This window comes from Hippopotamus amphibius, chromosome 12, assembly GCF_030028045.1.
Source record: "Hippopotamus amphibius kiboko isolate mHipAmp2 chromosome 12, mHipAmp2.hap2, whole genome shotgun sequence".
In the NCBI taxonomy this organism is placed as follows: domain Eukaryota; kingdom Metazoa; phylum Chordata; class Mammalia; order Artiodactyla; family Hippopotamidae; genus Hippopotamus; species Hippopotamus amphibius.
Window position 1 is genome coordinate 13,248,213 of NC_080197.1, and position 13,785 is coordinate 13,261,997.

General features: G+C 41.7%; 1 protein-coding gene across 2 annotated transcripts; it reads right to left on the reverse strand.

The window, feature by feature from the left end:
* Positions 1-12,732: 12,732 nt before the first annotated feature.
* LOC130833679 (charged multivesicular body protein 3-like) lies at positions 12,733-13,413 on the reverse strand. 2 transcript variants are annotated; one of them, XM_057703552.1, is made up of 2 exons: positions 13,183-13,398; positions 12,733-13,062 (listed from the first exon to the last, which is right to left on the reverse strand). In XM_057703552.1, exons 1-2 carry the CDS (start codon positions 13,396-13,398, stop codon positions 12,733-12,735), a joined length of 546 nt encoding a protein of 181 aa, XP_057559535.1. The 2 variants fall into 2 exon arrangements, with proteins under 2 accessions (XP_057559535.1, XP_057559536.1); XM_057703553.1 differs by having other exon boundaries at positions 12,733-13,413.
* Between the last annotated feature and the right edge of the window lie 372 nt (positions 13,414-13,785).

Here is a 13,785-nt window from a genome sequence, read left to right on the forward strand (position 1 = left end):
TAGGTTACTGTTACAAGGTAATATAATAATGGAACTGAATAAGTACTATGCTATCAAATCATATAGAAGAATCTGACCTAATCAAGGGATGGAGGACAGACACATAGTAGAAAGCCATAGTTCCTAAGCCAGATAAATCTGCATTCACACCCAGTTTCATCATTTATGTGCTGTGCGACCTTAGGCAAGTAAGATAGCCTCTCTGAGCTTCATCTGCAAAATTACGATCATCAGACTTACCCTGTTAAATGAGTGGCAAATGAGATACTATATGTAGACACTGTGACACAAAAAGGGTACATTCAATAAGTGGTGGCCATTTCTATTATAAAACATCATTCACTATCTAGTTTGTAGGGGGTCGGGGAAACCTGACTTATCTCAGATCTTAGAGATTCACGCAAGGACCAAAAGAGCTGGGGTTTTTTGGTTTATTTGTTTTGTTTTGTTTTTGCTAATTTATAGCTGAAGCCTCAAAAGTTAATGGATGCATTAGGGTATAAAAGTCAGCTTTGTTTTTCTTGCTGCATTAGGAAAGAAAACAAAGAGGGAAAAAATTGCACTTCATTACTTGCATGGTTTAAGAAGAAAGAGACCAAACAAGTCAACTTGAAAGTGAGTGTTGCAGTCACTGGGCCAACGTGCCCTCCTGCCAAGCACAATCACTTACATGAGAGCAGAGTCAATACCAGGAAGGTTTCACCTGATCATTGTCAAAATGTTTAAATACACCATCACAGTGTGCAAACAGGACTTTATCTCTTTGCCACTCATCAAAACTCTGGTTTGATTCCAGCAATTTAAGCTTCCAAAGGAATGCTGAGTGAAGGCAGGAAGGGAAGGGCAGATATCTATTCCTCCCCCGGTCCCACAGGCAGGGCAGGTCCTCAGCTAGCAACTTCCCAGGACTGGGTCCTGCTTCCAGCCCTGCATGCAAAACCTCTAACACTCTCAGTATCATGAAAAGCAGATTTGTTTTGGGACCAGAGATGGACCCAGGTTTAGTGACCTGAAGGTTATGCTATCTGGGGGAGCCTTCTCTGAAAACAGGACTTCCCTGGCGGTCCACTGGTTAAGACTCGGCTCTTCCAATACAGGGGGCGTGGGTTCCATCCCAGGTCGGGGAGCTAAGATCCCGCATGCCATGTAGCATGGCCAAAAAGTTGTTAAAAAAAAAAGCAGGCAAACAAAATAATGAGTACAAAATTAAGTATAAAGGTGAATATAGATTTAAAGTGAGAAAATAAATCACAAAAAAAATTGTGGGGGGTTTAGTAGCCAGACTCCAAAACGGCCCCCAACAATCCTTTGCCTCCTGGCTCTCACACCTTTATGTAGCCTCCCACCCCCCACCACACACACACACACAGCAGCGGGGTGGTCTGTAAGACCAAGAGAATTCCGCAGAAGTGATGATATATCATCACTTCTGAGATTAGGTTATAAAAGACACAGAAGCTTCTGCCTTGGTTGCTTTCTCTCTCTCTCGCTATTAAATTACTTGTTTAGCGGGGGAAGCCTGCTGCTCTGTCAGGAGCAAGCTTATGAAGAGGCCCACAAGGCGAGGGACCGTACTTCCTGCCAACAACCACGTGAATAAGTTAAAACACCATCCTCCAGCCCTAACAGAGCCTTCGGGTGACTGCAGTCCCAGATGGGAGACCCTGATCCCCCAGTCAAGCCCTCCTGGATTCCTGACCCCCAGAAATTGTGCGAGAAATGTTTATTGTTGTAAGCTCATAAATTTTGAGGCAATTTGTCCCACAGCGATAGATAACTTATACAGTGGCCTTCCAGAGTCATGTTCTTTTCTTCTGAAGTCTCTGCAGGCAATTTACCATAAATGCTCACATACAAAGGCTTCCTGTTTGCAGCCTGGCTTCCACCCGCACCAAAATCCTTCTACAACTCCCAGCGCTATTGTGTGTCCCTACTTCCTAAAACAGTATGGGAACACAGAGCAGAAACTCCAACTATATTTGTTGAATAAATGAGTAAATAAGACTCTTGCAGGAGTAATATTTCATCCTTATTTTACATGCAGGAAACGGAAGTTCAGAGATGTTAAGTAACTAGCTGAAGATCACACACCTAGAGACTGAAGGAGTCTTGATTCCTTAATGCACAGCCTGTAGGGTCCATTTCTCTGATGTTTTCCATAGTATTGCATCCATACTAAGTGCTTAATAAATCCAGATGGACTGAAAGGGTTAATGAGGTGGCCTATCTTTCTCTCATTTGGGTAAATGTCTCTTTAACCTAGAAACTGGAACAATTCAGGATGGAGGGGGCAGAGAAATTGATGTTGTCTCCTTTATCACAGACAGTAATGGAACAACGCAGGACTTGGTGAAGAAAAACCTAAAAAAACTAACAAAACCACTTCAAAAGTATCCAGAGACTAAAATTCAGAAGAAAAGGGGTTTGTGTTTCATTTCATGCTTTATATTCATAAGTTGGTTTTGTTGGCCTTAAAAGGCCTATGTAAAAACAATTTTTTGAAGGCTATAAGAAAACAGTCCATTAATTTATGGTTCGTGTTTCATTCTTTTGAACAATTACAGAATCTCCAGATTGACGCACACAGTCAGGGGGCCAGCTCCTCAAGTGTAACCAAGGGCAACGCTTGGTGAGCACTTTCTCTCCTTGAAGTGGTCATTATAGTCAGTCAAGTTCAAAAGTTAGCCATGTGTCCTGGGAGCCTGGGGGTGGGAGGTCGTGGTGAGTCATGGGACTACTCTGGCTTCTTCTGAGCCTTGGAATTCTCTGCAATCACGATTTAGGAGGCTTATGGATATTCTAATTAGGCCATATGTAATTTAATTTTGGAGTGGTGAAACTGTCTCCTACATGTTCACTGAGTAAACAAAAAGCCTTTGAAAATTAATGGACTTGTCCCCTGAGTTATTACTCACAAAAGTCTCTTCAGCTCCAAGCACAGTCTCTGACCCACATTTGGTGCTCAATAAATTAATAAAGTTGTTGATTTGAATGGGACTTCATCAGACAGCAAAAAAAGAATGCGTCAGTCGGTCCACAAATCTCCATCTCTTTTATCACCTCCAGGCCTCTGGACTCTCTGCTCTGCCTGATTATAGAATCAGATTCTCCTCTTTGCCAAAGATATTCAATGTCCATTGATTTAAGCTCCCAATATCCATTCTCCTCTTCTTGGGAAACAAGCACTTATTTTCTTTCTAGGGGTCTACTTCTCCGCACCCCCTTTCTGCGTGCTTTTGGAGGGTTGATTCCACTGGCTTTTTGATAGACTTATTTATTTATTTATTTATTTATTTATTTATTTATTTATTGGCTGTGTTGGGTCTTTTTTGCAGTACATGGGCTTCTCATTGCGGTGGCTTCTCCTGTTGTGGAGCTCGGGCTCCAGAGCGCAGGCTCAGTAGTTGCGGCACACGGGCTTAGCTGCTCCGCGGTGTATGAGATCTTCCCAGAGCAGGATTAAACCCATGTCCCCTGCATTGGCAGGCGGATCCTTAACCACTGCGCAACCAGGCAAGTCCCTGATAGACTTTACTTTTTGAGAGCAGCTTTTGATTCACAGCAAAACTGAATGGAAAGTAGAGGGAATTCCCATATATACCCTCCCTCCTACTACATACATATTTTCCCCATCCTCAACATCCCCCACCAGATGGTACATTTGTTACTCTCAGTGAACCCACACTGACATGTCATCGTCACCCAAAGCCCATAGTTAACCTTAGGGCTCAGTCTTGGTGGTGTACATTCAATAGGTTTAGACAAATGTAGAACTGCATGCATCTATCACACAGAATCGTTTCACTGCCCTAAAGATCCTCTGTGCTGCACCTGTTCATCCCTCCTTCCCCCAATCCCTGGCAACCTCCAATCTTTTTAACTGTCTCCATAGTTTTACCTTTTTCAGAATGTCACATAATTGTAATCATACAGTGCATAGTCTATTCATTTTCACTTAGTAACATGCATTTAAGCCTTTCTGTGACTTGGTAACTCATTTCATTTTAGTGCTAAATAATATCCCACTGTATGGATGTACCACAGGTTATGTATCCATTTTAACAAAGGACATCTTGCGTGCTTCCAAGTTTTGGCAGCTATAAATGTTTATGTGCAGATTCTGTGTAGATGTAAGTTATTGACTAATTTGGGTTAAATATCAAAAAGTGCAATTTCTGGACTGTATGGTAAGAGCATGTTTAATTTTGTAAGAAATTGCCAAACTCTCTTCCAAATGGCTGTACTATTTTTGCACTTCCACCAGCAGTGAACGAGAGTTCCTGTTATTCCGTAGTCGCTCAGCATTTGGTATTGCTGGTGTTCTGGATTTAGCCATTCTAATATGTGTGTAGTGGTATTTACTTATGGTATGAGTTTGCATTTCCCTGATGACATATGATGTGGAGCATCTTTTCCTATGCTTATCTGCCATTTGGATATCTTCTCTGATGACGTATGTGTTCAGGTCCTTTGTCCATTTTGTAATTGGGTTGTTAATTTTCTTATTGTTGAGTTTTAAGAGTTCCTTGTCTATCTTGGGTAAGAGTGTTTTATCATATACGTCATTTTTCAAATGTTTCTCCCATCTGTGCCTTGTCTCTCATTCCCTTGAGAATCCCTAAACATTTGTTGGATCATCCAGGAAAGTGGTATTCTCCCTTCTGAGGTTGAGAAGATGAGACAGAATCGAGGAGTGGCTGGCAGCCATTTTACAGCCATAGGGAAGAGACAGCCTGTGGTTTAGAGTCAAGAAAAAAATTAAAACAGACAGCTCACAGACAAAAAAAGGGCAAAGAGCTCATAAACATATAAAAATAAGATCACCTCTTATGAGGAAAGTATTTAAAGCTATAAAGTGGCATTATTTTTTCACCTACCAGATTGGTAAAATGAAAAAAATTTTAATACGAATAATTGTAATAATAAATTTTAAATAATTTTTAAATTTTTAAATTATTTTAATAATTTTTAACAATAATAATTTGTAATACATTTTCCCAATTTTTAACTGGCAAAATGAAAAATTTTTTTAGTTTGCTGAGGGTGTGGGGAAAATGACACTGTCACTTGAACTTGGGTTTGGATACAAGTAACAGAGACATGACAAATTGGTGGCTTATGTGAGACAGACACTTATTTCTTCAATCATGTAAAAGAAGTCTGTAGGTCAGCTGTCCAGGGCTGGTATTGTAGGTCCAGTCCGTTTGCCTAAGGGACCTGGTTTCTTTCTGTTTGCCTGCTTCATTTAGCCTGCCATTCTTAAAGTCACAGGACTCACGATAGTAGCTGGAATGCCATCTATCACATCTGCATCCCTGGCAGCAGGAAGCAGAGAAAGAGACAGCTACACCTTTTCCTTTCTGGAAGCCCCCACTCACTTCCACTTACATGTCACTGACCAGAAGTTAGTCATGTCACTATACCAAACTGCAAGGGAAGTTGGGAAATTTAACCATAATCCTAGGTGGTGATATGCTATAGTAGAAGTTGGCATCTATTAATATGAAGAAAGACAAAAAAATGGATGTTGGGAAGTAACTAGCATTCTCATGCATTATTGGCAACAGTAGAAATTGGTATAATGTTTATATATCCTTCCCAGTTGCTTTTCAATAAATTGCTTCACTTGATTCTCTTCACATTATCAGTGCTTTTTTTCAGATAAGGAAACTGAGACAACAACAGATGAAATAACTCACCCAAGGGCTGCATTAATCAGGATTCCTGACAGCAAGTGACAGAGACCCAAATCAAATTGGTTTATGAAAAGAGAATTCATAGGTTCACTGGATTGTAAAGATCACTGACAGTCCCAACTTCAGGTATGGATGGATCCAGAGGCTCAAACAGTGAGATCAGGATTCTCGCCTCATCTCTTGGTCATTTCCTTTGTGTTGGCTTTATTTTTGATAGCCTTTCCTCATATGGTGGCCCACCAAAGCCCACAGCAGACACAACCCTATATCCCACCATATTGTGGTAGAAAAAGAGCACATCTTTTCCAGGATTTCTAGTAAACAACCAGAACGGACTCTCACTGGACTACCTTGGGTCACATGCCCATCTCTGAGCCAATCACCATGGCCAGAGATGAGTCACTTGCTTATTCCTGGAGCCAGTGGGTGGGGGTGAAGGGGTGGGGGTGGGGTCAGCTCCACCAGAACCAGAGACCAAGTGGAGAGGGGAAATTCCCCTGAGGAAACCTGGAGTGAAGTTTCTAGAAGAAGGAGGAAGAGTTGCTAGGTAGGCTGAACTGCAAATATCTACTACAGTCATGTGGTAAATTGGGGCAGGGCCACGCCAGGAGCCCAATTTCCCAATTCCCAGTTCCCTGTGCACCACAAGTACCCCAGCTCTGTCTGTTGCCTAGGAACTCACTTTTAAGAAATCACAAAATGTAAATACAGACTAGAGGAGAAGTAATCAGAGAAGAATCATACACGAAGGGGAGAGGTTGAGAAGGCCCCCGGAAAAACGTTCAACTTTTGGACTCTGTTACCATATTCACCTTGTCAAAAAGTTTTTAAACCTGATGAATTACATTCCAAAGGACTGAAATAATTTGCAGATGTGATTGAGGAAACGCTGTCAGTAATCTTTGAGAAATCATGGAAAGTGGGAACGGCTGGAAGACTGGACTTGGGCAAACGTACACAGATTCTAAAAGCTGAATTCCCAATCCTGCAGATTGATTGGCTGGACTCTGCTCCTTCATCCTCCTCTCTCTCTTCCTGCTTCCTCTCTTTCTTTTTCATTTTTCAGACAGTTTTATTGTGGTATAATTTCCATGACATAAAAGTCACCCCTTTTACACATAATTTTGAGAATTTTTAGTAACTTTTTAAAAATATTTATTTATTTATTTATTTGGTTGCACCGGGTCTTAGTTGCGGCTTGCAGGATCTTTAGTTGCAGTATGTGGGATCTTTAGTTGTGGCACGTGGGGTCTAGTTCCCTGACCAGGGATCGAACCCAGGCCCCCTGCATTGGGAACTCAAAGTCTTAACCACTGGACCACCAAGGGAGTCCCAGTAATGTCTTAATACAATGCAATTTTTTCATCTTCCCCTCACTTATTTCCCTTTAATCCCCATTCCCATCCTAGCCCCAGGCAACCAAAAGTCTTTCTGCCTTTCTAGATTGTCTTTTCTAGGCATCTTTCCTTCTTTCCTTTAGATGGAAATATTTTTATTGTTTTTATTGGTTCTGAAAGCAAGACATTCAAGGTAAAAACTGCAAAAGAGGACTTCCTTGGTAGTCCAGTGGTTAAGACTCTGTATTCCAATGCAGGGGGTTCAGGTTCAATGCCTTGAGGCCAAAACATAATAAAACAAAAAATGAAAAAACAACCAAAAAAGTGCAAACAATGGAGAAATGTATAAAGTAAAAGGTAAAACTTCTCTCATCGATCCTGTCCTTTAGAAATCCAATGATAACCATTCACTATATATACATATCCCTCCCGGTATTTTTGCCTGTATTAATTTCTTTTTCTTTTTTAAATTTTTTGTTTATTTATTTTGGCTGCACTGGGTCTTAGTTGCAGCTCGCAGGACCTTCACTGCATCATATGGGATCTTTTAGTTGCAACATGCAAACTCGTAGTTTCAGCATGCAGGATCTAGTTCCATGGCCAGGGATCAAACCCGGGCCTCCTGCACTGGCAGGGCAGTCTTACCCACTGGACCACGGCGGAAGTCCCTGCCTGCATTATTTTCAACATCAGTTAGATCATGTTATGCATATTTATATTGTGCTTTAGGTAGCACTGGTTTTCCCTTTCTCTGGGTTCTACTACCCATATATTTCCTGTGTGAAGTGTCTCTCACCCACCTCCAAATCTTGTAGATTGACTAGAAGGAGCTGTGAGTCAAGCAAGGCCAATAATTTCCTTTTCGCCGAAGCCATGGGAAGGTGGGAAATGGGGGTGTGTGTGTTGGTTGTCACCTGCAATCGAAATAGTCCTACCTAATACTGTGCTGTTTGCAACCTGTTTTTTAAATATGCAAATATATTTGGGGGACCACTTTCAGGACATAGACCTTAACCACATTTATTTTAATGATTATATAATTTTCACTGTACACATGTATCATTTTTTTAACATATTTATTTATTTTGGCTGTGTTGGGTCTTCGCTGCTGTGTGTGGGCTTTCTGTAGTTTTGGTGAGTGGTGGCTACTCTTCATTGTGGTGTGTGGGCTTCTCACTGTGGTGGTTTCTCTTGTTGCAGTGCAAGGGCCTCAGCAGTTGTGGCACGCAGGCTCAGTAGTTGTGGCTCACGGGGTTAGTTGCTTCTTGGCATGTGGGATCTTCCCAGACCAGGGTTCGAACCTTTGTCCCCTGCATTGGCAGGCGGATTCTTAACCACTGCACCACCAGGGAAGTCCCTATGAGGCAGGTTAATAACAAAAACAGGGAAGGACAAGGCAAACATAGGAAAATGCAAGCCCCAGGAATAAATAACTTATGGCCTCTTTCACAAGACCCTGCCAGAGGCAGTGCAAACATCTGGGTCAACGAGATAAGGAAAAACTAACGTATGCACTCTGGCTTCTGTACATTGCTTCTGCATAGATAAAGATAGCTATAGGTTCCCAAAAGGGCGGAAACTGGTCTATAAAAGGAGAAGCTCTCCTTTGGTTCGGGGCTCAGTCTTTGGATGTGAATCCACTGGGCCTGTACCAGTACAATAAACATTGCTTCCTGCATTATAAGCCTCGGTGTCCTGCCTACCTCTACTGATTCCTCCAACACCTATATCATATTTCATTTAAACAATTTCCTTGCACCCTTCTCCTTTTTTTTTTGGCCATGTCACCAGCTTGCGGGACTTTACTGCCTGGACCAGTGATTGAACCTGGGCCCCTGGCAGTGAAAGCACTGAGTCCTAACCACTGGACTGCCAGGGAAATCCATGCGTTATTCTCCTTGACCATGTTTATAAAGAGTATAAGTGTTTTTTAAACTTCACATCTCAATCCATAGGTTTCACAATCCATTAGTAGGTTGTGAAATTAATTTTCGGGGTTATGATTAACATTTTATTAATAAGCAAACTAGACTAGACCAAAATGGAATAGAAAATAATGGGACAAAATAGAAAATAGGGGACTTCCCTGGTGGTGCAGTGGTTAAGAATCCACCTGCCAATGCAGGGGACACGGGTTCGATCCCTGCCCCAGGAAGATCCCACATGCCACGGAGCAACTAAGCCCATGCGTCACAACTATTGAGCCTGTGCTCTAGAGCCTGTGAGCCACAACTATTGAGCCTGTGTGTCGCAACTACTGAAGCCCATTTGCTTGGAGTGCATGCTCCAAAACAAGAGAAGCAGCCGCAACAAGGAGCCCACGTGCCACAACAAAGAGTGGCCCCCGCTCTCTGCAACTAGAGAAAGCCCGTGTGCAGCAACGGAAACCCAACACAGCCAATTAATTAATTAATTTAAAAAAAGAAATACAAAATAAAACACACTAAATGACATACACCAAAACCAATACTATTATTTCAGTATATGGGTACATATGTGTATAATGGATCATGGTATAAAATTTATTTTTTTCTGTGGATCAGTGTCCAAAAGATTGAAAAATACAGCTACTGACTGTCCTATTATTACCTAACTTTTTACAAGGGTTCATTTTCTCTCATAAACCAAGAACTAAACTTTCTGAGTGGGTATCCTTTTAGTCTTATTTTATTGGTGATAAAATGCTCTTCCTACCATTAAACCAACAAAAACAAAAAGCATTGATTCAGTCTTAGTAAAAGTTAAATTCTAGGCCATCTTGGTCTTTTGTTAACATAAAGTACTTTGAATATTTGGTAAGATAAGGGAAAGGGGGTTGAGATCCTTTTTGGCTCTGAGGACCTCCCCAAGCTTTCAGAACAGGGAGACCCAAAGAGGTCAGGTAAAGGTCTTAAGTTTACAGAGGCCGTGGCTGTTTTAACATTCTCTAAGAAGAAGCAAGAAAACTCCCAATTTCCTTTTGAGTTCTTCATGAGCCATTTAATTAAAAAAAAAAATAGTCCTCAGTGATGGTCATTCAATATTAAATTAAAACTTCCTATTTCTAGAAGCCTGCCAAAGATTGTTTTGTTCTTTAATCTAGAACAAAGATCTACAAGCTATTTATGTAAATGGCCATATAATAAACATTTTAGGCCTCTTCCTCAATGATTCAACTCTGCCATTATAGGCCCCAGACAGCCATAGACAAAATATAAATGAATGCACACAGCTGACTTTCAATTCACTTTATTTGTGGACATCAAAACTTGAATTTTATATCATTTTCATATGTCAAAAAATTATTCTTTTGATTTTTTTTCAACCACTTAAAAATAAAAACCATTCTTACCTCATTGGCTGTGCAAAGAATATCTCTGCGATAATGAAAGAAATTTGTTCAATTTTTGAACATTTTTAAAATATTTATTTATTTATTTATTTACTTAGGCTGCATCGGAACTTAGTTGTCGCACACAGGATCTAGTTTCCCGACCAGAGATCAAATCCAGGCCCCCTGCATTTGGAGCGTAGAGTCTTAACCACTGGACCACCAGGGAAGTCCCACGTTTTAAATTTTAAATGTTTACTTTGTTTTCTGAACAGATAATTTACCATGTTTCAGAATTCAAAAGGTACAAAGAAAAATATCCTCCCAACCTCATCCTTGAGGCACACAATTCCATGTCCCAGAAATAAACACTGGGGTCTACTTTCCTGTGGATCCTCATATAGATTGTCCGTGAATATATAAAGAAATTATTTATACAGGTATTTTTTTTCTTACAAATCCATATTGTTCTGAACTTGGCTTTCTTTACTTACTCTTGGAAGTCACTGTAGAGCAAGACATAGAAAGCTGTCTCATTAATTTTCAGCTCATAATTGCATTGCGTAGGTCAGAGGCTGGCAAACTAAGGCCATTGCCTGTTCTGTTTTGTTTTGTTTTGTTTTAATAAATTTGTTTGTTTATTTATTTATTTATTTATTTATTTATTTATTTATTTATTTTATTGGCTGTGTTGGGCCTTCGTTGCTGCACATGGGCTTTCTCTAGTTGCAGTGAGAGGCGGCTACTCTTCGTTGCGGTGCACAGGCTTCTCATTGTGGTGGCATCTCTTGTACAGCACAGGCTCTAGGCACGTGGGCTTCAGTAGTTGCGGCACATGGGCTCAATAGTTGCGACTCACGGACTCTAGAGCGCAGGCTCAATAGTTGTGGCGCATGGGCTTAGTTGCTCTGCAGCATGTGGTATCTTCCTGGGGCAGGGATCGAACCCATATCCCCTGCATTGGCAGGCGGATTCTTACCCACTGTGCCACCTAGCAAGTCCCATCGCCTGTTTTTTTTGCAAATAAAGTTGTATTGGAACACAGCCATACCCATTTGTTTGTATAGTATATGACTGCTTTTGAGCTATAGCTGCACCAAGACCTCTTGGTCTGCAAAACCTAGAATATTCACTTTCTAGCCCTTTATACAAAGAGTTTCCTGCATCCTAGTGTAGGTGTTCTATAGTTTGTTCATACATCAATGTATGAACAAACAATGAACATTTACTGTGTTTCCAATCTTTCATGATTACAAATAATACTGCAATGCATAACCTGTCTATGCGTAATTTTCCTTGCACATTTCTCACATGTAGGATACATCCTAGAAGAGGAATTGCTGGGTCAAAAGGTATGTGCATTTGTAATTTTCATAGAAATTGCCAAATTATCTCCAAAGAGATTATATCCATTTACATATGCTCCCACCAGCAATAAATGAAAGCAATAAATTTCCAGTGCACTTGCTGACTTAGTGTGTGATCAGACTTTCTGATCTTTATTAAACTGACAGGTTAAAAATGGCATGTCAGTGTATCTTTCATTTCCATTTCTTTCATTGTGAGTGTGCGTTTCCTAGGGCTGCAGTGACAATTACCACAAAGTTGGTGGCTTTAAACAACAGAAATGTATTCTTTCACAGTTTTGGAGGATAGAACACCAAAATCAAGGTGTCGGCAGGGCTGCACTCCCTTCAGAGGCTCTATGGAAGAATCCTTTCTTGCCACTTCTAGCTTCTGGATGCTGCTGGCACTCTTGCTGTTCCTTGGCTTGTAGATGCATCCCTCCAATCTTTGCATCTGTCTACACATGGCTGTTTCCTGTATGTGGCTGTGCCTCTATGTCCAAATTTCTCCTTATAAACACATCAGTCATATTGTATTTAGGGCCCAGTATTTAGGTCCAGTATGACCTCCTTTTAACTTGATGACATCTACAAAGACCCTATGTCCAAATAAAGTCACATTCACAGGTTTTGGGTGGACATGAATTTTTTGCTGTTGTTAAAGCAGACATTTATGAAAATCCATTTATATAGTATTTTATGGACAAAAAAAATGTAGAGTCCCCAACATTCAGGCAACCGACTCTATTCTCAGAAGTGCTTCGTGAGAAGACAGACTTCTTTGCCCTCATCCTCCCGAAAGATACTTCTGTTTATGCTATTGAAAACCACGCATTTATTACATCACCTCTCAAGAACAATCCCGCTGAGATCCCAAAACCTCTGCAGAGAATGAAGAGAGATTAGCAGAGAACATTCTCCAGAATGCAGTGCCTCACCCAGAGGTGTAGTGCAAGAGATAAAGAAAAAGGCAGAGGCTTCAAGGAGTGCGGGGCCCTGATGACAGGGACAGGAGGAGAGCCTGAGGGCCTGGCTGGGCAGCCCTAGCTGCGGAGTGTGGCCAGGCAGGACTGCATGGCCTCCAGGGCCTCTTCCTCCTCCTCACCTTCAGATGCAGCCACTGCTCCTGGAAGTTCAGGCTCCGGGAGGGCATTGGTCACCTTACTAGGTACTTTGCCCAAGGCCCCTGCAGTGATTTCAAACAGAATTTTGTCAAGTTCCATTTCTGCTGCTTCTTCCGTTTCTTCTTGATCGTCCCTGTTTTCAAAAGTGTCCTCTAACAACTCTTCTATGATCCCAGCCTTCATCATCTCTTTGGAGAGCTCCCGCATGGTGGCCTGGATTTCTGGGATCTTCACAAGACTCTGCATGGCCTTCCTCACTCCTGTGCTCTTCCGCAGGGAACCAGCCACTTGCAAAACCACCAGCTGGTTCTTCATCTCCATAAGCACAGAGTTCATGTGCGCTTTGGATGCATACAGCTTGCTCACCGCCTTCCTTGATCTGCTCGTCTCCTTGGCCAGAACCACACAGACATCCTTCTGACCCTTCTTGGCAGCATCTTTCACAGATGGTTTCACTTTTTCTTCTTCTCTTTGGATATCTCTTATCTGTCTGTCAACAACTCTCATTTCCTTTCTTATCTTCAATGACCATTCATTGACCAGCTCTTTGGATGGCTTCTCCCGGGTTTTTCCAAACAACCCCATGGCAAACTGAACTTGTCTTACCCTTCCTGGCTTTCCATTCCCTGTGCCCAGGCAGGTCACGGGTAGCCATCTGGGCAGGGCTGCTGAAAGGCTGGACATGAATTTTTTTTTTTAATTATTTTTTTGGGGGGGATACACGAAGTTCAATCATCTGTTTTTATACACATATCCCCATATTCCCTCCCTCCCTCAACTCCCTCCCACATCCTCCCTCGAGTCCCCCCCCACCCTCCCCGTCCCAGTCCTCTAAGGCATCTTCCATCCTCGAGTTGGACTCCCTTTGTTATACAACAACTTCCCACTGGCTATCTGTTTAACAGTTGGTACTATATATATGTCTGTGCTACTCCCTCGCTTCGTCTCAGCTTCCCCTTCACCCCCCGCCCC

What these genes read in the sequence shown, in the direction of transcription:
- LOC130833679 (XM_057703553.1), bottom strand. Translation starts at nt 13,398, where the DNA reads ATGGGGTTGTTTGGAAAAACCCGGGAGAAGCCATCCAAAGAGCTGGTC.